Below are 27,635 nucleotides of genomic sequence, written 5' to 3' on the forward strand. Positions count from 1 at the left end.
AATATTTATTCCCTTTTCTTGCCATTGTTGTAGTTACTGTTGTTGTTATTGATGTCATCGTTGTTGGATAGGACAGAGAGAAATGGAGAGAGAGGGAGAGAAAGACACCTGCAGACCTGCTTCATGGCTTGTGAAGCGACTCCCCTGCAGGTGGAGCCTGGGCTAGAACCGGGATCCTTAAGCCTGTCCTTGCACTTTGCACCACCTGCGCTTAACCCGCTGTGCTACCGCCCAATTCCCCTGAATGCCTTTTTAAAAGGCCTTGACCTGCTGAGGGTAAGTAACTATGTTTTTGTTTGTTTGTTTGCTTTTTGTTTTTTTTTACCAGAGCACTTTTCAGTTCTGGCTTATGGTGAGTGGGATTGAACCTGGGACTTCAGAGCCTCGGGCATGAGAGTCTGTTTGCATAACCATCATGCTATCCACCCTACACAGTAACTGTGTTTTATGTCCAGAATCTAACATGAGAATGTATGTGAAAGTGTGATAGACAGTGTAGTCTGGAACAGCCTAACAGACTAAAGTCTGACTTCATTTTGTCTTTATTGTGTGCTGCTGTGCCTTCCACTTTGCCTTGCCCCTTCAGTTGCTCTCAGTAGGGATGACAGACATATGACAGTGTCCCACTATAGGAAAGGACAGAAACACTATGTGGTAAGTTGTGGTAAAAATGTTCAAGGAATAAATGCTATGGGGACATTTAGCCTTATGGAGGATGGAAGTCACAATAGTCTTTCTGTAGGAACTGAAACCTGTGCATTGTTTCCAGAGGATGGCCACCAGACATTGTTTTGGTTTTGTCAGTTATTATAATTACTGCTCCTGTCTTCTACTTTTAGTCTTTTTTTTTTTTTTTTTTTTACCAGAGCACTGATCAGCTCTGGCTTATGGTGGTGTGCGGGGGGGGGGGGAGGGGGGGGGAGATTGAACCTGTGACTGCGGAGCCTCAGGTATGACAATATGTTTGCATAACCATTATGCTATCTCTTCCCACCCTACTTTTAGTCTTATTGACACAATTTGTTGAGTACTTAATGTGTACAAGCCATTGTTCTTAGTGCTTTGCTTACATTGGTTTATTTAATTCTCACAGTAACACTGGGATAAGTTAAGTACTGCTTTCTTTACTTGCAGGTGAGGAGACACAGACTTGGCCAAAAAACGAGGGGTGGGTATTTTGTGTAAAAACAGTGACTTGAAATAGCACGCCAGATTTGGGGAACTACACTCATTTTGTTTTCAATGTTTTAATAGAGACAGAGAGAGAACACTGAAGCTTCCATCAGTGCAATGGGGGCCAGATTCAAACTTGGGTCTCACACATAGCAAAGCAACACTCTGTCCAAAAATAATAATAATAATAATAATTATCCAGGGGCCGGGTGGTGGTGCACCTGGTTGAGCACACATGTTACAATGCATAAGGACCCAGGTTCAAGCCCTTGGTCCCCACTTGCAGGGGGGAAGTTTCTTTGTGAGTGGTGAAGCAGTGCTACAGGTATCTTTCTGTCTCTCTTCCTTCCTGTCTCCCCCTTCCCTCTCCATTTCTGGTTGTCTTTATCCAATAAATAAAGATAATTTAAAAAAATAATAACTTCATAAAAAAAAAAAAAAGAAATGGGGTCAGGTGGTAGCACAGCAGGTTATGTGCACATGGCATGAAGCTCAAGGACTGATGTAAGGATCCCGGTTTGAGCCCCTGGCTCCCCACCGGAAGGGGGACGCTTCACAAGTGTTGAAGCATCTGTCTGTCTCCCCTCCTCTCTTGATTTCTCTTTGTCCTATCCAACAACATCAATGGCAACAATAACAACAACAAGGGCAACAAAATGGGAAAAAATGGCATTCAGGAGCAGTGGATTCATGGTGCAGGCACCGAGCCCCAGCGATAACCTTGGAGGAGGAAAAAAACAAAAACAAGAACCAACAATAACAAAAGACATCATGGATGGGTATCAGTGCTTTGGGCTTTTTTTTAATTTAAAAAAAAGAAAAAGAAAAGGATAAAAGGGGTGGGGGACAAAACTAGAGCTGGCCCATAGAATGGTCTGCAGAGATTAACCTTAAGGCCTTACTTTCACCATCAGAATACAAGGAATTAGGACAAGATTTCTGATTTTTTAATATTAGCTGTAAAATTGTGTGAATATACTGTGTGTGTGTGTGTGTGTGTGTGATTTTTACTTGTATGATAAGGTAAATAGCATCAGCATGGACCTTTGTCTCAGATAAAGTTGGATTTATACTGTAACCTCTCTAGACAAAAAGTAATGTGACACATAAAATACCAGCACAGAGCTTCAGTAAATATTAGTTCTCTTCCTCTTATTCAGAGAGCACAGACTGTTTGCTTTTATTCTCTAATATGTAAATTCCCCTTAAGTTAATAGAAAAATTGTTCCTATTTCATGACATTTACATGTGTGATTAAAATACATATTTCTGGGAGTTGGGCGGTAGCGCAGCAGGTTAAGTGCAGGTGGCGCAAAGCGCAAGGACTGGCATAGGATCCCAGTTCAAGCCTCCGGCTCCCCACCTGCAGGGGAGTCGCTTCGCAGGCAGTGAAGCAGGTCTGCAGGTGTCTATCTTTCTCTCTCCTCCTCCCTCTCTCCATTTCTCTCTGTCCTATCCAACAACAATGACATCAAGGGCAACAAAAAGGAATAAATAAACAAATAAATATTTTAAAAAGATAACTTAAAAATACGTATTTCCAGTGTTTGTCTCTCCCACTGGAATGGAATGTGCCTTATTTTAATCTCTGTATCTTAGCCAGTGGTCTGGTTGGTGCCCTGTGATTCAATTTTTTTTTAACCAGAGTACTGCTCAGCTCTGGCTTATCGTGGGTGGACTGGGGAATTCCTCCTGGGACGTCAGAGCCTCAAGCATGAGAATTTCTTGGCATTACCATTATGCTGTCTAACCCCACTCTGATTTTAAATACTTAATCAATCAAAACCTTTTTTTTTTAAATGGTTCCTCATGAGTCTGTTTATACAACTAATCTTTGTTTTCCAGGTGAAGAAACTTCTGAACAGGAACAAAGACATAAAGAAATAAATAACAGCAATGCTCAGAACCCTGGTACAGAAGAGGGGAGTGAAGAACAGGATGAAGACGTTTTACCTCTAACTCTTGAAGAAAAGGAAAACAAGGAGTACTTAAAATCATTATTTGAAATTTTGATTCTTATGGGAAAACAAAACATACCTCTGGATGGACATGAAGCTGATGAAGTTCCAGAAGGTCTCTTTACTCCTGATAACTTTCAAGCACTGCTGGAGTGCCGGATGAATTCTGGTGAAGAGGTTTTGAGAAAGCGTTTTGAGACAACAGCAGTTAACACGTTGTTCTGTTCAAAAACCCAGCAGAAACAGATGCTCGAAATCTGTGAGAGCTGCATTCGGGAAGAAACCCTCAGGGAAGTAAGAGACTCTCGATTCTTTTCTATCATCACTGACGATGTGGTGGACATATCAGGAGAAGAACACCTGCCTGTGTTGGTGAGGTTTGTCGATGAATCTCATAACTTGAGAGAGGAATTTGTGGGCTTTCTGCCTTATGAAGCAGATGCAGAAATTTTGGCTGTGAAATTTCACACTACGATAACTGAGAAGTGGGGACTAAATATGGAATATTGTCGTGGCCAGGCTTACATTGTGTCCAGTGGGTTTTCTTCCAAAATGAAAGTTGTTGCTTCAAGACTTTTAGAGAAATATCCTCAAGCTATCTACACACTATGTTCTTCCTGTGCCTTAAATATATGGTTGGCAAAATCAGTGCCTGTTATGGGAGTATCTGTTGCATTAGGGACAATTGAGGAAGTTTGTTCTTTTTTCAATCAATCACCACAACTGCTCTTAGAGCTTGACAGTGTCATTTCTGTCCTTTTTCAGAACAATGAAGACAGGGGTAAAGAACTGAAGGAAATTTGTCATTCTCCGTGGACAGGCAGGCATGATGCGTTTGAAATTTTAGTAGATCTCCTACAAGCACTAGTTTTATGTCTAGATGGTATAACTAGTGACACAAACATTAGATGGAATAACTATATAGCCGGCCGTGCGTTTGTGCTCTGTAGTGCAATAACAGATTTTGATTTCATCGTTACCATTGTTGTTCTTAAAAATGTTTTGTCTTTTACAAGAGCCTTTGGAAAAAATCTCCAGGGACAAACCTCTGATGTCTTCTTTGCAGCCAGTAGCTTGACTGCAGTGCTGCATTCACTAAATGAAGTAATGGAAAATATTGAAGTTTATCATGAATTTTGGTTTGAGGAAGCTACAAATTTGGCAACCAAGCTTGATATTCAAATGAAACTCCCTGGGAAATTCCGTAGAGCTCAGCAAGGAAATGTGGAATCTCAGTTAACCTCTGAAAGTTATTATAAAGAAGCTCTAAGTGTTCCTACTGTGGAGCATATTATTCAGGAACTGAAAGATATATTCTCAGAACAGCACCTCAAAGCTCTTAAATGTTTGTCTCTGGTACCTTCAGTCATGGGCCAACTCAAATTCAACACATCAGAGGAGCATCATGCTGATATGTATAGAAGTGACTTACCCAATCCTGACACACTCTCAGCTGAGCTACACTGTTGGAGAATCAAGTGGAAACACAGAGGGAAAGATATAGGGCTCCCATCCACCATTTATGAAGCCCTCCATCTGCCAGACATCAAGTTTTTTCCTAATGTTTATGCATTGCTAAAGGTCCTATGTATTCTTCCTGTGATGAAGGTTGAGAATGAACGCTATGAGAATGGGCGGAAGCGCCTCAAAGCTTACCTGAGGAACACTTTAACAGAGCAAAGGTCAAGTAACTTGGCTTTGCTTAACATAAATTTTGATATAAAGCACGATTTGGATTTAATGGTGGACACATATATCAAACTATATACAACTAAGTCAGATCTTCCTACAGATAACTCCGAAGCCATTGAAAATACCTAGGAGACCTTAAACAAGGTCTTCTCTCATACTTGAAATTTGAATAAAATATTTTCAAAGGAATTTGAAACTCCTTACAGATGAGCTGTAAGATGTATGTAGGTCACTTAATCACTGATCTGTCTTGACCTATAGGTCTCCTATTGAGCACATTAGCCATTGATAATCTATTTCAGTGACCCAGATTTGAACTGTTAAGACTGGAGACCAACTGTTCTTCCCGAAGACAGCATTAGAAGTGCCACATTACACTTCAAAGTGATCTGTACTAGCAAGCAGCACTTCAGAATTGTTTTAGTTAAGTCATTTTAGACATAACAATTTATTATCACCGTGGATCCAATTGCCGGGTATTAAGTCATTCGTTCTTTGAAGAAATAAATTTTGAGGAGGTGTGAGAGGAAGGGGAGTATTTATGAAATGCTACAATGAAGTTCATGACTGACCTTTGACTAGTAGGGATTTTTAAGTATGCTGTTTTAAGATCTGTACCAGACAGTGAGAAATGTGTGGTTTGCCAAACAATGACTTCAGTATAGATATTGGCTTCCTGAAACAAACTTAAAGGAACAAGTTACATTTAAAATTTGAATCTTCCGTTGTTGTCCTACATCTGGTTGTTGTTTACATTCCTTTGTTGAACCTACAGTAGCTTTTTTCCCCTCTTTCTTTAACAGGTATATGTTGAACACTTTCTGTTTCATGGTCATGACAAGATCAAAGACCATGGATACTGATGACTGATTTGTCTCTTTTCTTCTGTCTTTCCTTGACTGTATCTACTGCCTTGTCTTGGTTTGTAAGCAAATCCTGGAAAACTCACAGAGATAACTGTTTTGTGGTTTATGCAGGAACAATACAGAAAATACTGCTGTTATTTTTGGTGAAGAAGAAAATCAATTTTGTATAGTTTATTTCAACCTAAATAAAATGTGAATTTTGTTTAAGATCCAGGTCCTTTTTTTCCTTTTTTTGATAAGGATCAAAGCCTTTCTTATGATAAATTCCCTTAAAAATTTACCACCATCACAATTGAAGGTAATTGACACATAAATATTACATTTTTAAGTGACTAAATACCTCTACTTGGTGTATATAGAAAGACTTTCAAATTAAGAAACCTTTTTTTTTTCAAATCAGTTCTTGATATGTTTTTAAAGATTTTATTTATTTATTTATTTATGAGAAAGATAAGAGGAGAAGGAGCCAGACATCACTCTGGTACATGTGCTGCCAGGGATTGAACTTGAGACCTCATGCGTGAGAGTCCAACGCTTTGCCCACTGCGCCACCTCCTAGACCGCATTAAGAAACTTAAATGTAAGATTTAACAAGCTGTTTTTTAAAATATACACTGTATGGCCTCTAATATAAATCATCAGGGTTTGTGTAATTGTTGCTCTCTAAAATGTTAGTGAATGTAGTTGCAGAGTTGGCATGTTAGTGTTACTTGAGTTTCAGAAAACAGAATGGGGTACATTTACAAGTGCTAGATTCTGATGATAATCAACAGTGCATTTTCCTGTCATGAACCTATGAGGATTATAAAGAAGGTAACAGTTTATCTTACCTCTCACATAGCACTCTGAGAAGCGCTTCTGTCCTTGGCAGAATGGACAAATTAGGTTTATAGTGACAGGATGACAGCGGAAGGAGACCCAGAGCTAGTCTTCTATTAATGATATATCCACTTCTAATAATATCTGCATCATTCTCAGGGTACTTAAGTGATAGTTAAATAATCGGCATAGACACTGGGGTGTATTCCCATGTAAAACCACACAGTGTGTATGAGGTTAGATAACTTAGCAGTTTATTGTTTCTCAGTTTGGGGGATTTGAATAACTTTTCTGATAGTCTCACCTAGATAATGAATGCATTCAGTTGGCAGACTAGTTAGGAGGTTGGTAGCGCAGTAATGCTGCTCCATGTTTTTTATGTTGTCTTGACGTATGGCAGGGTAGTCTTGGAATATCAAAAAGACAACAGACGTGGTTTTAAAACCTGGGATCAAGAACTCAGCATGACTTACACTTCACTGATTTGGTCAAAGCCAGTTAAGCCTAGGCCAAATGCAAGGACTCGTAAAATAAACTTATATTGATGGGGAGAAGCTACAAAGCATGAACTCATTTTTAATCTACCGTAATATTTTTATTTTATTGGACAGAGGCAGAAATTGAGAGGGAAAGAGGAGATAGAGAGGGGGAAGAGTATCACCCTGTAGCAGGGCGTCATTGCTTTGTGAAGCTTACCCTCTGCCTGTGGGGATTAGGGCTTGAACCTGAGTCCTTGTATATGGTAACGTGTGTGCCCAACCAGGTGCACCCTACCCGCCCACCCCATCATGTGTTCTTTTTTTTTTTTTTAAGTTTTTTTGTTAAGTTTTTTAAATCGTTATTGATTTATTGGATAGAGGCAGCCAGAAATTGAGAGGAGGGGGGAGATAGGGAGAGAAGCAGAGAGAAACCTGCTACCCTACTTCACTACTCACAAAGCTTTCCCCCTGCAGGTAGGGTCTGGGGGGGCTTGAATCCGGGTCTTTGTGCACTGTAACATGTGCTCAACCAGGTGCACCACCACCCAGCCCCTTTTAACTATTACAAACTTAATTCCAATTTGTTAAGCTTTTTGACAAACTTAAATTTTTTTTTTTTGGTGATTTACAAAGTTGTAAATTAATAGGGGTATAATTTTACACCATTCCCATCACCAGAGACAAACTGATCTTAAAAGGCAGGTTATGTCATTGACAGTTTCCCCACAGATGAAGCAAGAGGTCATCAGTTTTGCAAGATGAGATTGTTAGAAAGTGGCAAGTGTAGTGACTGTACTAGTTGGTGTACTGTGACTAGACTTCACTGATTTGCTGGCAATGAAAGGTGCCTTTCTGACTTGGCACTTACAGTCTAGCATTGCCTGCAGGACTACCATTATATTTATTTTTTATTTCTGCACACACTTTGTAGATAAATCAATCAAATTGAAGTTAAAGGAAAAAAAGAATAGCAAGGTTTCCATGAACACCCATTGTTACTGGTTTTGTTTCTGTTTCAGAGGATTCCTGGGATCAAATCCAGGACTCTTCTATATGTGAAGCATGCTCTATACCACTGAGGTTTTTGTTTGCTTTTATGTTTCCTTTTTCACCAGAGCACTGCTCAGCCCTGGTGGTTCTAGGGATTGAATCTGGGAACTCAAGAGACATGAAAGTCATTTGCATGAACATTATGCTGTCTCCCCCAAACCTTTACCATTAAGTTATATCTTACAGTTTTGGGGAGGGAAAAAAAACTGGGTCACATATAAATAGTTTGTAAAATATACAAGGAAGTAGATTTAAGATTTAGCATGTCTAATTGAATGGTTTTGCCATATCCAGTCATTGTTTGGGAAAAAATTATTTAATTGAAGCCTAATAATAGGATATGCTCCCTGTAAAGTGAGAACAAATGTTTTATTTAAGTGATTTCGTATGGTTCTGAAAAGTAACCCTATGAGGCAAATAATAGGTAAGTTATAAGAAGCCTCTCCTCTGAAACCAGTTTCTCAGTATCAACTTTAGTTGCCTCTGTTTTTGTCTGACTAGGGTTAACCACTTTTTTTTTTTTTTTTTTTTTTTTTACCAGGGCACAGTAAGCTTTGGTTAATGGTGGTGTGTAGGATTGAACCTGGGATGTAGGAGCCTCAGGCACAACAGTCTCTGTATAACCATTATGCTATCTACCTCCACTCCTGGTTAGCCACTTTGCAAGTGTTATGTAAAGTGAATAAGTAGTTCATTAAGCAGGACATTGTATCTGCAGTGTTTATTATGCATATATTTTAGAGTTTACCAAATACTTTGGGTTTAAATTCTTTCAGTGTGGTGGGGGCCTGACTTGAACCTGGGTTGTACACATGGCAAAGCAGCGTACTATCCAAGTGAGCTATTTGAATGACCTCAAACTGTTTGTTTCTATTTATACAAATAGTAAGGAAAAAAAATTGAAGTTTGTGGAGTTGGGCGGTAGCGCAGGGTTAAGCACAGGTGGCACAAAGCGCAAGGACAGGCTCAAGGATCCCGGTTCGAGCTCCCGGCTCCCCATCTGCAAGGGGAGTCGCTTCGCAGGCGGTGAAGCAGGTCTGCAAGTGTCTTATCTTTCCCCCCTGTCTTCCCCTCTCTCCATTTCTCTCTGTCCTATCCATCGACATCAATAACAACAATAATAACTACAACAATAAGACAAGGGCAACAAAAGGGAATATTTTTTTAAAATTTGAAGTTGGACAAACATATATTTTTATTTATTTATTTTTTTTCACCAGAGCACTGTTGAGCTCTGGTTTATGGTGATGCAGGGGATTGAACCTGGGACTTTGGAACCTCAAGCATGAGATCCATTTGCATAACTTTTATGCTATCTACCCTCCACTGATTATGGTTTTTGGGTAAACCTTTACTTTGTCCAAACCTTTACTTTGTCCTGATCTCAGCCTATTAATAACAAAAACTTGATTGGTCTTTGTGGTTCTTATGTTTGTAAGATGCCCATAAACAACTACTATTAGGAAACTGGCAAATCAGCCTTGATTTGTAAAGTATTTCCTCCCCCACTCCACCCCCTTGAGACATATTCAAGATTTGTGCAAATTACTCTTAATTACTCAAAAGCATTTTTTTTCCTCAAGATTTTAATTGTACTGCCAGATCCATTTCCCCTGACTGCTCTGTCATATGTTCTGTTTGTATGTTCAAGTCCATAACAAAGGGCACTGGTTTCTGTGGGATGCCCACATCACATTGTAGGAAGAACTAATCTCCTTGTGGTTAGCACTGAGGCCATTTTGTTGGCTCTTAACCAGAGATGCTTGCAGCTCACAAAAGAAGTCACTTCCTCGACACATGGGCCTCTCCAAATATACCCTCACAACATGGAAACTTTTAAAGTTCACATAATTTTCTTTTTTTGAGATGGAACTAGAGTACCACTCTATTTTATGCAATGCCAGGGGTCAAGCTTAGGACCCCACACTTTGTAAGTCTTTCATTCTACCAACTCCCAGACCGCTTGCAAAGCATTTTGAATGTTGACATTCAAGAAAACCTCAGGCAAGTGTTATAGAAATCCAGCTCACAGAGGTAAAGGAATTGCCCCAGATTAGGGCCAGTATGTGCCAGAGCCGTGCACTCATCCTGTCCTGATTGTGAAAGTCACTTCATCCTTAAGAGATTTGTAAAAGAAATATTGACTTTAGGGATAGGCTTTTTTTTTTTTCTTGCCAGCTTATAGCAACTCTAACATGTACCCATTATAGCAGGCTTGGGCTCCTTACAGAAATTAAAAAAAAAAAAAAAAAATTAAAGCCTGAGATTTCACAAAGGCTGTAGAAATTTTGCCACCTTTGTTTGACTGCCAAGACACCACCACAAGGCACTATAGACGTAGGTCCATTTATTTCACACGAGTGGCTGCAGCTGTCTTGCTGGCTCTTTGTGGCTAGAAAAACAGGGTAAGTTTTAGTATAGATTAGCATAAAAAATCTCCACTAGCTCAGTTTTCAGGAAACAATTACTAGCTTAGAAACAACAATGTGATCTATAGGTTGGCTACAATGGCAGTTAATTCCCAGACTTTTAAAAATGCCCTTTCTTTCTCACCATGAACCTATCAATGGAATACTCTGCGTGTCACTGAATTTGGTTTCATAAATTTTCTGGACAGAATGAACAAAAGACTTCAAAACTAAGTAGTGGTAGTAAATCTGCCCTTTTTAATGAGTTTGAATTTACAGTAGTAGTTTAAACATCTGGAGGTTTAATGTCTTAATTCATTCCAAATGTTCAACAAGGAATATATATAGCAAAGAGGATATTGTAATTGGGGGATCCAGAAAACTACTGTTGAGTCAATCCAAAGGCTTTCTAGTTTTCTTTTTACATTGATCACATAAAATTTAAGAGGCAGACAGTTCTAAAGAGAGGAGATGGACCCATGTGTCCTACTTGACACTTTTCTAAGACTAACTTTGAAAGAGGGCAAATGTATAACGAGGATGAGGTTTGAGCGCTATTTATCCAGGATGCAGTCAAGTAGTACTGTGCGTTCTATGCTGCTTTGTTTTATAAAGCAGGTGTTTAAAAATTGCTATGGCAGAACCAAATTTAGAGTAACCAAACCTTTTGGTTTCTACTGATCGACTGTAATTATGACTTGTGCATTTTATTTTTTGTAAAATCTGCTTGTTTCACTAGAGATGGGTTTGGGGTGGAGTGGAGCATAGCAGTACTCTGGCATATTGGGGATTGACCTCAGGACCTTGCACTTCTGAATCCACCACTTTAGTCACCCTGTCACTTCCCAGGTCATTAATGCATTTTTATCATCCAGAAATCGGCTCTGCAGTCATATCTAGCATATGACCAAGTTTTCATTTAGTGTGCACACTTAACTGATTCCTTGTGGTTGCTTGTTAAGTACTGGTTTATTTATTGATTGATTGATTTTACCAGAGCACTGCACTGCTCAGCTCTGGTTTATGGTGGTGTGGTGGATTGAATTTGGGACTTTGGAGCCTTAGGCACAAGAGTCTCTTTGCATAACCATTATGCTATCTACCCCCAACCCTGGTTTGATTTTCTTACAGCAAACAGGGTTGCTGAAAGATCATTAGAAACTAGTGTGGGGGCTGGGTGGTGGTGCACCTGGTTGAGCACACAGATTACAGTGCACACGGACCTGGGCTCGAGCCCCCGGCCCCCACCTGCAGGGGGAAAGCTTCACAAGTGGTGAAGAAGTGCTGCAGGTGTCTCTCTGTCTTATCAACCCCTTCCCTCTCGATTTCTGGCTGTCTTTATCCAATAAATAAATAAATAAAGATAATTTTAAAAAAACTAGTGTAAAATGAAACCAGGATTCCAGTGTGATAAAAAGATTTGCAAGTTCATAATGAATTAGTGTCTATTTAGACTTAGATACCCTCCTTACCTACTTCCTGTTATACTTCCCTCACTCACTCCAAAGCTAATCTTATCAAAGCAAGGACTGCAAAAGCTGAATAAGGGCAAGAGACCGGCATACTTTAAGGATGACTCTTTAGTCACTATCAGGTCACCCCATCAGCTGGAGTCCTGAGATTCCCAAACAGACATGCTGGGTCTAGACCTCGAATTAATCCTCTCCATTGTCACTGGTAATCTCCATCAGGAACAACAAAATTGACCCCTTTGTGGGTCCCCATAGGACCTTGCCCTCAACTTGGATCAACAATGGTAGAAAATGTTCCATCCTCTGTAGGGAGGATGGACAACTTAGTCTATGTTCCACCCAAGAAAGATGGGTCCTGATATTGGGGCAGCTTGGAATGTTCCTATTCATGACCACAAAATGTAAGCTCAGATCTACAGGGTCACATAGGCTCTTAAGCTGAATATGGGCCCCAGATTAGATCAAATCAATGGGGTTTATAGTTAGCAATATTTATACACCTTTCCCATATTTGGGAGCTACTCTCTTCCCTGATCCAGTTTTCTGGTCCTTTTCCCAGCCATAACATCATCTCCCCAGATAATAACTTGGATCCACCTGCATATCAGATTTCAGGCTCAGGAGAAAAAAAAGAGCGAGAAAAAAACAACAAAAAATCTAGTATAGCCACAGGCCCTTTAGAATAAAACTAAAATTGGCCTACTAGCTATCTACAAAACAGAGACCCCCTAACTCTTCATCTGCACTATTTTAGCCTTTAGGTTCATGATTAGTTAACAATTTGTTTGGCTTTGTATGTTAACTCTCTTTTCAGCCATATAGTTCCAGATGCTAGCATGATGCCAACCAGACTTCCCTGGACTTCCAATGTGCCTTGGCGCTCCTCTACCCCAGAGCCCTTCCCCACTAGGGAAAGAGAGAGACAGGCTAGGAGTATGAATCGACCAGTCAATGCTCATGTTCAGTGGGGAAGCAATTACAGAAGCCCCACAATGACCTTGGGTCCATACTTCCATAGGGATAAAGAATAGGAAAGCTATCGGGATGGGATACGGAGTTGTGGTGGTGGGAACTGTGTGGAGTTGTATCCCTCTTATCCTATGGTTTTGTCAGTGTTTCCTTTTCATAAAAAAAAATAAAAAGATTTGCAAGTGTAGCCTCTTGGGTCTTGGGTTTGCTTTTAATTAACATTTGAAAGGTTGCATTGGATGCCTGTGTTGCTATTCTGTTTAGCCTTACACCCATAGCCAGGTGTTCCAGATACAAAGGTGAATGAGATTAAGCCCTTTGCCATGGATGCAAAGATGAGTAAGACTGAAATTTCATGACTCCAGATGCTTTTATTTTTTCTTATAAATTTTTATTTACTTGATAGAGGCAGAGAAATTAAGAAGAGGGAGGAGATAGAGAGGGAAAGAGACACCTGCAGCTCTGCTTCACCACTCATGAAGCTTTCCCCCTGAAGGTGGGAACCAAGGGCTTGAACCTGGGTCCTTGGACACTAATATGTGCACTTAAAACAGGTGCATCACCTCAAATGCTTTTAAATTAGTCTCATACTTAGTGAAAATGTGGCTGTTATTTTTAGTGGTAGACGTATGATTATATAGTATGTGATTCCATCCCTTCTTCAGGGAAAAAAAGCAAGAAGATGATTGTTAAGAATCAGAATGCCATTTAATTTTTCATGTACCTAATTAAAGTAATATTCCAGAGTGGGAGGAGATAGCATAATGGTTATGCAAAAGACTTTCATGCCTGAGGTGGTTCTGGAGTTGAGCTGTGCTCTGGTTTAAAAAAAAAAAATTCACATACCAATATAGGTATTAAATCTGCATGGGTGGTCCAGGAGGTGGCACAGTGGATAAAGTGTTGGACTCTTAAGCATGAGGTCCTGAGTTCAATCTCCAGCAGCACATGTACCAGAGTGATGTCTGGTTCTCTCCTCCTGTCCCTCTTATTAATAAATAAATAAAATATTTTAAAAAATAAAGTGCATGGTAGTAGAGTTTCAGAGTTGGAAGGAGTCATAGAGGGTGCACAGACAACCTCTCATCTTACACTGGCCTAGACAGAATAGCTTATTTAGGGCCATGACACTCAGCAGTGACAGAGGTCAGGGGAGGACAGAAGTGTCCCAACAGTGCTGTGCCTACTCACATCTGTCACTGAAAATGAAAAGCCTGAAAGAATCATTCCTTGGAAGGTGAGCAGAATCTGACCTTTTAAAGTGTTATTAATGTCAACAGTAACCCTATAAGTGGCAGTCTTACAGGAGGAAGATTAATTAAACAGATCACTGTCTGGGTTCTTGGTACATTTGTGTTACTGTTAATTTTTTAAGTATATTTATTTATTCCCTTTTGTTGCCCTTGTTGTTTTATTATTGTAGTTATTATTGTCGTTGTTGGATAGGACAGAGAGAAATGGAGAGAGGAGGGGAAGACAGAGAGGGGGAAAGAGAGAAACTTGCAGACCTGCTTCACCGCTTGTGAAGTAACTCCCCTGCAGGTGGGGAGCTGGGGGCTCAAACCAGGGTTCTTAAGCCAGTCCTTGCGCTTTGCGCCATGTGTACTTAACCCGCTGTGCTACCACCTGACTCCTACTGTAAACTTTTTTAAAAGATATTTTCATTTAAATTTATTTTTAATTATCTTTTACTTATTTGCTGGATAGAGACAGCCAGAAATTGGGAAGGAAGGGAGAGATAGGGAGAGAGACAGACATCTGTAGCACTGCTTTACCACTCACAAAGCTTTCCCCCTCCAGGTGGGGACTGGGAGCTCAAACCCGTGTCCTTGTGCATTGTATTGTGTGCTCAACCAGGTGCATCACCACCTGGCCCCCTGTTACTGTAAACTTTTGGTTATAAACATATTTAACATTGCTTACATCTTATTTGGCAAATTCCTATTCTTGGTATTATTTTTCTTTGGAAGAACACATATGGTAAGATTGTGGATTTGTAAATGGATTATTCCTTAAAAAAAAAGAAAGCTATTGAAAGCTTTCCTGTGTCTCCTGGGATTTGGACTTCCTTCAGTTTATTTAATATTTTTAAAGACAGGGAGGGAGCAGCACTGAAGTGCAGCTCCACCATCTGTGGAGTTTTCCTTGGTGCCGTGCAGGAGCTCCCATGTGGTGCCAGGGCATGAAGCCAGAGCTCACACATGGAAAGCGTGCATTTTACCACTGAGCCACTTCCTGGGTCCTGGGCTTCCTTTTATAAAGACCAGCTACTACACAGGATAGATAGCATAATGGTTATGCAAAGAGACTCCCTTGTCTGAGGCTCCAAAGCCTCTGGAAACATGAAGACCAGCTACTGACTGTATACTGAGCACTCTGTATCAAACACATTCTGCTTTATTTGAATAACTTCATTTAAGTTCACAATAACTTGGTGCAGTAGGTGTTGCTATCGTTTTATAGACCCAGAATTGGCTTGTCTGGAGGCCATTCAGTGGAGAAGTGCATCACAATCCCTGACCAACTGATTCTCCTGATAGGTCAGGCTGCTCCCCAAAGTGGGAATACCCACCTTTGAAAAATAATGTGTATGGAAAACACCTAGAATTGCCAAAACCATCTTGAGGAAAAGAAACAGAAATGGAGGCATCACACTCCCAGACCTTAAACTATATTATAAAGCCATCATCATCAAAACAGCATGGTACTGGAACAAAAATAGGCACACAGACCAGTGGAACAGAATTGAAAGCCCAGAAGTAAATCCCAACACCTATGGGCATCTAATCTTTGATAAGGGGGCCCAAAGGATTAAATGGAAGAAGGAGGCTCTCTTCAATAAATGGTGCTGGGAAAACTGGGTTGAAACATGCAGAAGAATGAAATTGAACCACTTTATCTCACCAGAAACAAAAATCAACTCCAAATGGATCAAAGACCTAGATGTCAGACCAGAAACAATCAAATACTTAGAGGAAAACATTGGTAAAACACTTTCCCATCTACACCTCAAGGATATCTTTGATGAATCAAACCCAATTGCAAGGAAGACCAAAGTAGAAACAAACCAATGGGACTACATCAAATTGAAAAGCTTCTGCACATCCAAAGAAACAATTAAACAAACAGAGAGACCCCTCACAGAATGGGAGAAGATCTTCACATGCCAGACATCAGACAAGAAACTAATCACCAAAATATATAAAGAGCTCAGCAAACTTAGCCGCAAAAAAGCAAATGACCCCATCCAAAAATGGGCAGAGGAAATGAACAAAACACTCACCACAGAGGAGATCCAAAAGGCTAACAAACATATGAAAAACTGCTCTAGGTCACTGATTGTCAGAGAAATGCAAATTAAGACAACACTAAGATACCACCTCACTCCTGTAAGAATGGCATACATCAAAAAGGACAGCAGCAACAAATGCTGGAGAGGATGTGGGGACAGAGGAACCCTTTTACATTGCTGGTGGGAATGTAAATTGGTACAGCCTCTGTGGAGAGCAGTCTGGAAAACCCTCAGAAGGCTAGACATGGACCTTCCATATGACCCAATAATTCCTCTCCTGGGGTTATACCCCAAGGACTCCATAACACCCAACCAAAAAGAGGTGTGTACTCCTATGTTCATAGCAGCACAATTCATAATAGCTAAAACCTGGAAGCAACCCAGGTGCCCAACAACAGATGAATGGCTGAGAAAGCTGTGGTATATATACACAATGGAATACTATGCAGCTATCAAGAACAATGAACCCACCTTCTCTGACCCATCTTGGACAGAGCTAGAAGGAATTATGTTAAGTGAACTGAGTCAGAAAGTTAAAGATGAGTATGGGATGATCCCACTCATCAACAGAAGCTGACTTAGAAGATCTGAAAGGGAAACTAAAAGCAGGACCTCACTAAACTGTAAGTAGGGCACCAAAGAAAAAACCCAGTGGTGAGGGGTAGACATGTAGCTTTCTGGGCCAGTGGGGGGTGGGAATGGGCGGGAGGGATGGGTCACGGTCCTTTGGTGATGGGAATGGTGTTTATGTACACTCCTAGCAAAATGTAGACATATAAATCAGTAGTTAATTAATATGAGAGGGGGAAATCAATTGTATGTCTCAAAGGTTCTCAGGAGACAAACTGAATCTTTTTAATAGATAGGCTACGTATTTGATATGCGGACTCTCTCAAAAGCCTAGACCAAGTAGATTGGAGGCTTCCAATAGCACAGCTATATACAAGATACTGGGTACTGTACAGCAAACCATAACAAAGGGACTTTTCAAAGTTAACCCAATTAACAAATAATGTGATGATAATATTAACTATTGATTGTCTTTTTGAACCCTAAGACAGCAGGAACCTCACATCTTCACTATAGAGCCCCTACTTCCCCCAGTCCTGGCACCCATGGATAGGGCTCACTTTCCCGTATGCTTCTCCCAATCCATACCAAATAATATTGCATCCGCCGATCACAACCTAACCAAAGCAACGATTGCCATCTCAACATGCTTCACCTCAGAGTGTATCCAGAGACTTCACGTGTGGAATGACAACCCTTCAGCTTCATTACTCGGGTGAGACCTTTCCTTTTATAGTACACTCTAATTTCATCTCAGGTAGTTCACTTTCTAACAAAGTCCCATAACCTAGACATACACCAGTTTCTGTGAGAGAGAGCGTATGCGCACACGTATCCATAAACTACTGCAAAATATATACCTGAAAGCAGGATTACACTAGAGTTTGCAGTGAGTACCTCCCCAACACTTCCTCTCCACTATTCCAATCTTGGGATCCATGTTTGCTCAACAAATTGTTTGGCTTTGTATGTTAACTCTCTTTTCAATCACCAGGTTCCAGATGCCACCAGGATGCTGGCTAGGCTTCCCTGGATTGAAGACCCCACCAATGTGTCCTGGAGCTCAGCTTCCCCAGAGACACACCTTACTAGGGAAAGAGAGAGGCAGACTGGGAGTATGGACCGACCAGTCAACGCCCATGTTCAGCGGGGAAGCAATTACAGAAGCCAGACCCTCTACCTTCTGCAACCCTCAACGACCCTGGGTCCATGCTCCCAGAGGGCTAGAGAATGGGAAGGCTATCATGGGAGAGGGTGGGTTATGGGGATTGGGTGGTGGGAATTGTGTGGAGTTGTACCCCTCCTACCTTATGCTTTTGTTCACTAATCCTTTCTTAAATTAAAAATTTAAATAAAAAAAAAAATAAAAAAAAATAAAAAATAATGTGTATGAGAAGACGAAGGAGAAAGTACAAAAAAAGTGCTGATGTCTGTCTCCAGGTGGTAGGAGTATGAGGGATTTTAAGTTACCCTTCTTTGACATTTTGACTTCACAAACTTTCTATGATATATGGCTCTTTCCCATCTTGGGAAGGATTAAATAGCATTTTTGAAAAAGAAATTTTGAGATTAGTTACATGAAAACAGTTTTCTTCCAGATGATGTGCTGCTCCTTTCCCAAGTTCATTTCACACACACTGGGGCAGTAATTGTGCCAGTTGTCTCCGGAGCCACTCTGATGGCATTTGTGAGGGCTGCTCATTCTTCATGCCCCAGCTCATGTGTCTGATGCCAGCTCCTTCCCTCCAAGTTTATTCAAACTGCCCTCATCTCTGGTTTTATCTTCCCTCCAAGTTCATTTTCCACTCTAGGCAGAGTGATCATGGACTTGCCCTTTTCAGCTTCCTCAGGCCACCTTATACCAGAATCCAAGCTCCAGCAATGACTTTAAGGTCCAACTGGAGCTGCTTCATACCAGCCTTTGACCTCATCTACTTGTTCACCCTGTCCAGTTACTGTAGTCTCCTTTTGGTTTCTTCCACTCATCAAGCTCATTCAGGGAAGCTGGTTCAAGACCTTTATACTTGTGCTTTGGAAACTATTAGCTCAGCTCTCCTTTTGCCTTATTCAGGTATTTCCCCATAGAAGCTATCTCTGACCACTGTTCAGAATCAACCTGTCTTTCATGAGGAATCATCTCCTCAGACTTCTGTATAAGTTCTATAAGACCTGGGACCTTGTGTTCATTGTTGTTGTAAAGTCCCACTGCTTGACACATCAGTGGGCATGTCATAGTTGTCTTTTATATGTTGAAAGACTAGACTATTGATGTGTTTTAGGGACACATGGGTGGAATATGGGGTGGGGCAGCTAAAAATGAGAGTGGGAAAGTATCTGGTGACCAATTGGAATTCCAACCTCTTGTAATGCTACTTAGGATTTAGCTGTTTCCCTCTGGTTGAGGAGTTGCTCCAAGAGACACTGAATATAGTTTTCTCACCTTTGTGAAACCAGTCTTCATCAGATGTATATGGCAAAGTTCAGCCTGCAGTTCTAAGCATATTTACAAAGTGAGAAAACTATTGCACCAAAGCAAAGGACTCTGGGGACAGGGGTGGGGGAGGAGTATTTAGGTCCTGGAACATGAAGGTGGAGGAGGACCTAGGTAGGGGTTTAGAGTGTTAACGTGGAAAACTGAGAAATGTTACACATGGACCAACTACTGTTATTTTACTGTCAACTGTAAACATGAATCCCCCAATAAAGAAAAAATTAAAAAGTAAATCAGAGAACATGGCTAAATTAAAAAACAAGCTTCATATTGGCCACTTAATCATAATGTCTGTGACTTGTATAGTTTTTCTGCAGCAGTGTCCCAAGTTGTGAGACACGATCCCTCTGCTTTCCCCCAGGCATTGCTACAATCACAACCTTAGCATGTGACTTGCCACCCTCCCCAGCCTTGTAAAACCCTCCTATTTATCACCCTTTTCTTACCCTTTTCTTACCCTTTCCTTTCCAAGTCCAGTAATTTCTGCCTTGCCTTTTTTTCCCCCTCCTCTCCCTTCCCTCTTCAACCCACAACCCATATAATTTTCACTGCTCTCTTTAGAACCTTATGTCTCAGTTCCATTCTTTTTATAGCAGAAGAGAGTAGACCTGAGATGGTGCAGAGGGAAGGCATGTAAATTGCCTCTGGTCGAGACTGGTCTCTCCTCTGGCTGTGGTTCCATTCCTGGCTTTGTAGTTGACTGGAAGAAAGGTAACTCAATGCACTGGTGACTGCTGGTGATTTGAAATCAATGTTCATTTAAATTTAAAGTCCCTGTCTGTAACATGGGATTCATCAGTATTCCTAAACAATAGGATTTAGGTATTGATCTAGGCTACGCTCCCTTTAACACTTAGACTGACGAGTTGAGTAGTATCTCCTGTATGCAAGGCACTGGGAGAAATTGCCATATTGTCCTCATGAAAGAACTGACTTTCAAATTGTTTTGTTTTGTCGGTTTACCAGAACCCCTGTCTTTGTGTGGCATGGCACAGCCCTGTCACAGCCTTGAATGCACCAGAGTTCTTCACAAACATGATGTCATTTCAGTTTTTGTGACTACCTCTGAGTCTAGCAGTGTCACCACTAAAAGATTTGCCAAAATGAATATCAACTTGTCTCCTTTCACCAGCTCTCTGGATACCTGGTGCTCTGTGTAAAAGGCAGTAGCCTTGAAATTCCCTTTTTATGCAGTTGTTTGTTAAGTGCTTTTAGTATGAGTTGCTTGTAGTATGAGGTGGAAAATTCCTTGCCCCTTCCCCCTTGAATAAGCAGGACCTAATCAGTGAAGGCCACTCATTGTTCGAAGGACCCTGCCTGGGGACAAGCCTTATCAGGACCTCATCAGTGAAGGCCACCCATTGTTCGAAGGACCCTACATGGGGACAAGCCTTATCAGGACCTTTGAACAGACTTTGTGGTGTGCTGCCTACCAGATGGGTGGTCATAGCTGATGGCAGGAGGATGTGGCGACCCTGCCTGGTTGAATTCGGTTGGTTGTGTGATCTTACTATATTTGAAAATAGCCCGCGCTTTGCTTTGTATGGACCCCGCTTTTTGCTAAGTTTGAAATGATTGGATCTTGTGTTTGCTATAGCCTGTTATTGGATGTAGGTTGATAAGGTGATGTGCTCCCCCTCCCTGAGTGTAATCTGAATTCCTATAAATTGTATGGTTTGAGCCCTGTTCGGGGTCGAGCTTGGTAGACTAACACCAGTCACCATCTCGGCCCGGATTGCAATTCGTCAATAAACATCTTTGCTTCCTTACAGTGGATGGTGGTTTGATTTATGCTCGCTAACACTCTGGACAGGGTCTTGGGCATGTCACTGTCCTCCAGGAAGTATCTGAGCCCAGCTCTAGAAGAGTCACATTAGGCTGCTATGCTGGGGGGGCCAGCCCACAGGCCCTGTAACATGAGTCAGAGCAAGGGAGTGTGGGTGCTGATTCTGTGGACATCTGAAAGAGGCTGTGGGCCTGATCTCAGCTGAAAGCATCAGAGTGGGAGAAGGGGCAGGGTTGGACACACAACAGTAAGTAGTAGGGGAAAGAGCAGAGGTCTGAGGGCTGGGGAGATAGCTTACCATTGGAGCACTGGACTTTTCATACCTGCAACCTCAGAGACCACAGGTTCCATTCTTAGCACTGCCATATGCCAGAGCTGAGCAGTACCCTAGTCTCTCCCATCTTCTCTCATAAAAATAAAACTGTACCCTAGTCTCTCCCATCTTCTTTCATAAAAATAAAACTGAGAAGGAAAAAAACAAAGCAGCAACAACAACAAAGCCAAGGGTTGGTCTAAGGAAACCCTGTCTGAACACTGGCACTTGGAAGTGGGCTTTGTGTGGACTACTTCTTAAGATTGGCACTGTTTCTTTTTGTTGTTGTTGTTTGTTTATTTGTCTCCTTATTTTATTGGGGGGAATTCATGATTTACAGTTGACAGTAAAATACAGTAGTTGGTGCATGTGTAACATTTCTTAGGGGTTTTTTTGCATACACTCTAACCTCCCCATCTAGCTTCTCCACCATCATGTTCCAGGACCTGGACCCCCCCCCTCTCTCTCTCTCACACACACACACACACACACACACACACACACACACACACACCAGAGTCCTTTACTTTGGTGCAATACACATGGCACCATTTTCATTGTACAGTCAGGAACAACCTCAGGATACCTTGGAATGCCATGTTTTTCCAGGGACTGCTTGGCTGACCTGACTGCTGACCAGCTGGTTATGGTTCATTGTCTTGGGACAGGCATGAAGTGTTGAGGTAAAAGGAGCTGTGGACCCATTTCTTTCTCTTTTTAAAAAATATTTATTTGTTCCCTTTTGTTGCCCTTGTTTTATTGTTGTAGTTATTATTGTTGATATTGATGTCGACGTTGTTGGACAGGACAGAGAGAAATGGAGAGAGGAGGGGAAGACAGGGAGGAGAGAAAGACACCTGCAGACCTGCTTCACCACCTATGAAGCGACGCCCCTGCAGGTGGGAAGCCGGTGTCTTAAACTGGGACCTTTACGCCGATCCTTGTGCTTTGCGCCACCTGCACTTAACCTGCTGCGCTACCGCCCGACTCCCAACCCCATTTCTTTTCTATGTCCTTGAAAGATTAAACAAGCTGAAACTTGGTCTTCTCACATGGGAAGCAGTGGTGTTTATTTCTACCATGACTAAGGTGAAGATGTCTAATGAGTCAGTTATGCATTACATGGTTTCATTGAAATGTTCTGATAGAAACAGTTCTAGGGGGTGAGAGTAGATAGCATAATGGTTATGCAAAGAGACTCTCATGTCTATGGCTCCAAAGTTCAATCCCCCACACCACCACAAACCAGAAATGAGCAGTGCTCTGGTTAAAAAAAAGAAGAAGAAACAATTCTAGGTGAAATTAGAAGACTCCTAGAAGAATGTGAAAGCTCACAACCATAGCTGCTGCCCTCGGCAATCAATTCTTTTTTTTAAAATCTTTTAATTTATTCATTATTGGATAGAGACAGATACTGAAAGGGGAGGGAGAGATAGAGGGAGAGAGATCGAGAAACACCTGCAGCCCTAATTCACCACTCGAAGCTTTTCCCCTGCAGGTAGGGACCAGGGGCTTAAACCTGGGTCCTTTCAAACTGTAATGTGTGTGCTTAACCAGATGCACCACTGCCTGGCCCCTTGGTTCTCAATCTGAAGGGTCTGTTAGTCATGAGATGCAAATAGCAGCTTCTAGGAGAATGAAAAATATTCCTGCAGTAGACATTGGGTTGTAGTTTTCTTCTCCTCCCCCTCCTCCTCTCCCCCCCCCCCCAGCCCCAAGCATTGCTCAATTCTGGTTTATGTTGGTGCTAAGGATTGAAACCTTTGGCGCCTTAGGCATGAAAATCTTTGCATAACCATTATGCTATCTCCCCAGACTTCCTCCTCCCCCTCCTCTCCTTTCCCTTCTCCTTTTCCCCTCCTCCCCCTCCCTTTCTTTTTAGACTTATTAACAAGAGAGAACCAGAGCATCACTCTTGCACATGCAATGTGCCACCTCTTGGGCCACTTCCCTTCTTTTTAGTGAATAACTTCTCAGCTGTGCTCTCCAGATAGCGGAGATGACTTTGGTCTCACGCTACCAGCAATATTCAGCTGAAACACAGTCACATTTTTATAGAATGACAAAATAAAACCCAACTCCACAGGGGAGCAGGAGGATTCTGGGGGAGAAAGTGTATCTTGGAACTGAGAAAATACAGAGCATGTCACAGCAGAATGAATAGCACTCAAAAGAGTTCATCTTGTGGACCTTGATACTGACATCAAGTTCCCCCACATGTCAACTTTGATATTCTGGGCAAGTCACTTGAATTCTGTAACCATCAGTTACTTTCCTCTCTCTCTCTCTCCCTCTCTCTCTCTCTCTCTCTCTCTCTCTCTCTCTCCATCTCTCTCTTTCTCTCCATATATATTTAAGAGAGACCAAAGCACATCTTCCATCTTCTCTGCCCCTGGGGTCCCATGTATTTAGTCTTCACTGCTTGCTGATGTGGTGCCAGAGACTGAACCTGGGGCCTTATGACTGCAGGGCTCCACCTCTGAGCCACCTGCCTGGCTCCCACCTTCTCCTTCCAATGCTATATACATTGCTTGGGGACAGAAGGTTAACAGTTAAAGTTTGAGTCTTAATGCCAATTCATTTTAGAATGAGATCTACAGGACATGTTTTGTCTAAAATTAGAGATTGCCATATTAAAAACAAAACCAACACCCCATCCCCGCTGCCAATATATCGCCATTTTAGGAGAGTATAACACAAAGCAGTGATTCCCAGCTGGGACTGATGTATCCCTTGAAGTGACATCTGGCAATTGGCGGCATTTTGGCTGTCACAAGTGAGCTCCGAATGGATAGAGGCTGGAGATGCTGCTAGACTTGCTATGATGCCCAGGACAGCCCACCCCCCCACCCCAAACAGAAACCCCAAATGTTCAAGATTAAGCACAAGATTCAGAGACTCTGATACTAAGATTGAGAAAGTTGATTGCAGAGTCGGACTCCGGATTAGAACCCTAGCTCTGCCCTCGACTAGTTGTGTCCCCTGGCATCAATTACTTGACCTCTGTCATCTGAGAGTGGAATAAAAACTGTCTCTGCTGCTTAGACTGGTCCTGACAATCAACCAAGTGTAAGTCGGTAAAGCCTCTGAAATAGAGACTGGCTCCCAAACAGCTTGGAGGGTGGTGCAGTGGATAGTGTTGGGCTCTCAGGTACAAAGTCCTGAGTTCGATCCCTAGCATCACATGTGCCTGACTGATGCTCTGGTTGTCTCTTCTTCTCTGTCATTAATAAATAAACAATTTTAAAAAAATTATTAGGGAATTAATGTTTTACATTCAACAGTAAGTACAATAGTTTGTACATGTATAACATTTCCCAGTTTTCCATATGACAATACAACCCCCACTAGGTCCTCCGTCATCCTTCTTGGATCTGTATTCTCCCCACCCACCCACCCCAGAGTCTTTTACTTTGGCACAATATGCCAATTACAGTTCAGGTTCTACTTGTGAATAAACAAATTTTTAAAAAGAGAGACAGCAGGCTCCCAGGGGACACCCAGTAAGTAACAGCTCTTATTTTAGCTAATTGAATAGAATTTGTGAAAATACCTAGTGGCCAGTATAAATTACTGCAGGTGAGTTACTTAAGTACTTGTGTCTCAATTTCTCCATCTGTTAAAAAAAAAAAAAATGTTGTGGAGATCAAATGGAAGCAAGGATTCGATAGCCCTATGGAAGCAGTGGAAAATCTTACAAATACATTTGTACCGTTATTAAGAGAATGTTCTGGGGTGAAGCAATAGACTCTCCTGGGCCAGGCTGTAACTCAGCAGAAAGGACAGCCAAAGAGAGGAGGTGCTGGGAGCGGAGGCTATGGCTCAGCAGTGGGTTGTGCCTTAAGTACATCCTCAGCTGTGAGTCCAGGAAGTTGTCTTTATTGCACAGTTATGTGCAAACTGCGTCCCAGCCTTGCATACCACTTTTCCCAGCGGAGCAATTAGCGAATCAGCATCCCCGCCTGCTCTGCTGGCTCTAAGCTTGAGAAAAACAATAGCTTAGATGGAAAGAGAGCGTCCTGAGTATCCTCCACCAAAGGTCTACCCCTGCTCCACCGCTGTCTCCTCTGGCTCCGAGATAAAGGAACTGGAATTGCTGCTCTGGACTCCAAGGTCTGCAGGGCCTCTGGCTTTAACAACACAGGGCTAAGTGGAGATGATTGTTATCTTTAGCAAATGTATTGGCAAACTGGTACCTAGCAGGGTTGTGTCAAGCAACTTAGATAAATTCATGTCATGTCCAGAATATCCTTGTGAGATGTTGACTCCTGTGGCCATATTGCTGATGATCACTGAGGCTCTGAGACACTGAGAGTTTATGTCTTGTGTGGGGGGGAGATTGCATAATGGTTATGCAAAGAGACTTTCTAGCCTGAGGCTCCAAGGTCCCAGGTTCAATCCCTCACACCACCATAAACCAGAGCTGAGCAGTGCTCTGGTAAAAATAAAAAAGGAGGGAGTCGGGCGGTGGCGCAGCGGGGTAAGCGCATGTGGCGCAAAGCGCAGGGACCAGCGGAAGGACCCCGGTTCGAGCCCCCGGCTCTCCACCTGCAGGGGAGTCGTTTCACAGGCGGTGAAGCAGGTCTGCAGGTGTCTGTCTTTCTCTCCTCCTCTCTGTCTTCCCCTCCTCTCTCCATTTCTCTCTGTCCTACCCACAACGACGACAATAATAACTACAATAATAAAACAAGGGCAACAAAAGGGAATAAATAAAAAATGAAAAAAAAAAACAATAACCACCACATCTATGCAACGCATTATTAGAAATGTTTACATATGCAAGAAATCTAAGTCTTGGGGGTCGGGCGGTAGCACAGTGTGTTAAGCGCATGCGGCGCAAAGCGCAAGGACCAGTGTTAGGATCATGGTTCGAGCCCCCGGCTCCCCACCTGCAGGGGAGTCGCTTCACAGGCGGTGAAGCAGGTCTGCAGGTGTCTGTCTTTCTCTCCTCCTCTCTGTCTTCCCTTCCTCTCTCCATTTCTCTCTGTCCTATCTAACAACAATAACAACAACAACAACAATAGCTACAACAACAATAAAAAAAAATAAAAATAAAAAATAAAAAAGGCAGAGAGCTTATGTCTTAAGTGCATCTAAGAATGCATGGAGCCAAATACATGCACTCTTGACCAGCACACTGCTCTGTGTTGCAGTAGGCACTTTCAATACTCTAACTTAGTACTCATAAGTGTCAATGGTTTGGGGAAAATGAAGTTCAAAGAGGCTAGTTATTTTGTTGAAAGTTCTAGAAGGAATTTCTAGCAAAAAAAATTGTTTATAAGGATAAACAGGTCCATTGGCCTATTTCCATTTTGCGTTCTTATGCAGACCCCACTGAGAAGGGCAGAGCTCAGAGAAGAACAAGACAGTTTCTGAAGACATCCACAGGATCTTCAATCAGAATAATCTCAGGAGAAGAGCCCCTAAGGGGCAGAATAAAAGACAACAGAGCCCTAGACCCACACCTAGAGACAGATATTTTTCTTGGTGCAGCTCTAGGCAGGAATGAGAGTCCAAGTGAAGGATTTAGGAGCCAGGGACCTCTCGCCTATCCCTGGGACTGTCAAGCAGCCAGTGAGCTGGGCTGGGACCTCAGTCAGACTCAGAGCTGAAGGGAGTTGTCTTACAGTGAATACAACTATGGACACAGGATTAACTAGCTACTGAACTCCAATTTGTTAACCCAATCACCTCCATCAGCCTTATCTCCCACCATCCTGTCCTGGTCTTGCTCCTCCCTCCCTAATGCTTCTACTCAGTAATTTCTTTCAGGTGTCTGAGGACACCTGTTGGTTACCTAGAGAGTTTTGCCAGAATCCAAGAAGCCTTCATTGTTCTGCAGGAAGTCAGAAATCTAATAAGCCTTGGCAGATGAGCTATAACTTCAGCAGGCAGAAATGGGTTAAAACAAAGAGCAGACAGATGGGAGGAATGGTCTGTGTAAAGTCAGAGAAGCAGTAAAACTAGTGTGAGTGAAAAATTTGTCATCCACTTTGGCAGAACCATGTTATTTCCCAAGAAAGTTTCAACACAGTACCTTGTGAGCTCAGCAACCCGAGGAATGCATTTCAGGCAGCGCTGCTGTGTGGTGTGTGTGTATGTGTGGTCAACAGTGAGAATGCAGGTGTATGCATTTGCTTCTAGAGGTGGCTGTGTACCTCTAGGTTTCTACAGTAAGAGTGGGAGGTGCCACATATGAATGATGTCTTCCTGGGAATCCACAAGGCCAAAGAACAGGCCACCATGACACAGATCTTGTAGCAGGGACTTTAGCTTGTTTGCAACATCTTTATTTGA

General features: G+C 42.0%; 1 protein-coding gene across 5 annotated transcripts in view; it reads left to right on the forward strand.

The window, feature by feature from the left end:
* Positions 1-27,635, forward strand: part of THAP12 (THAP domain containing 12) — a 111,510-nt gene that overhangs the window by 18,920 nt on the left and 64,955 nt on the right. For 2 of the 5 annotated variants that reach the window (XM_016186899.2, XM_060176783.1), the window contains one exon: positions 3,019-5,896. The exons of 1 other annotated variant lie outside the window; for it this stretch is intronic. In XM_016186899.2, coding sequence (XP_016042385.2) covers positions 3,019-4,952 — 1,934 coding nt within the window. In that variant the 3' untranslated portion in view covers positions 4,953-5,896. Of the gene's footprint in view, positions 1-1,134; positions 1,169-3,018; positions 5,897-27,635 lie in introns of those variants that run through there. 2 more of the 5 variants (XM_060176784.1, XM_060176785.1) reach the window with 2 other exon arrangements.

The sequence above is a fragment of the Erinaceus europaeus genome, chromosome 17 (assembly GCF_950295315.1).
Source record: "Erinaceus europaeus chromosome 17, mEriEur2.1, whole genome shotgun sequence".
NCBI lineage: Eukaryota > Metazoa > Chordata > Mammalia > Eulipotyphla > Erinaceidae > Erinaceus > Erinaceus europaeus.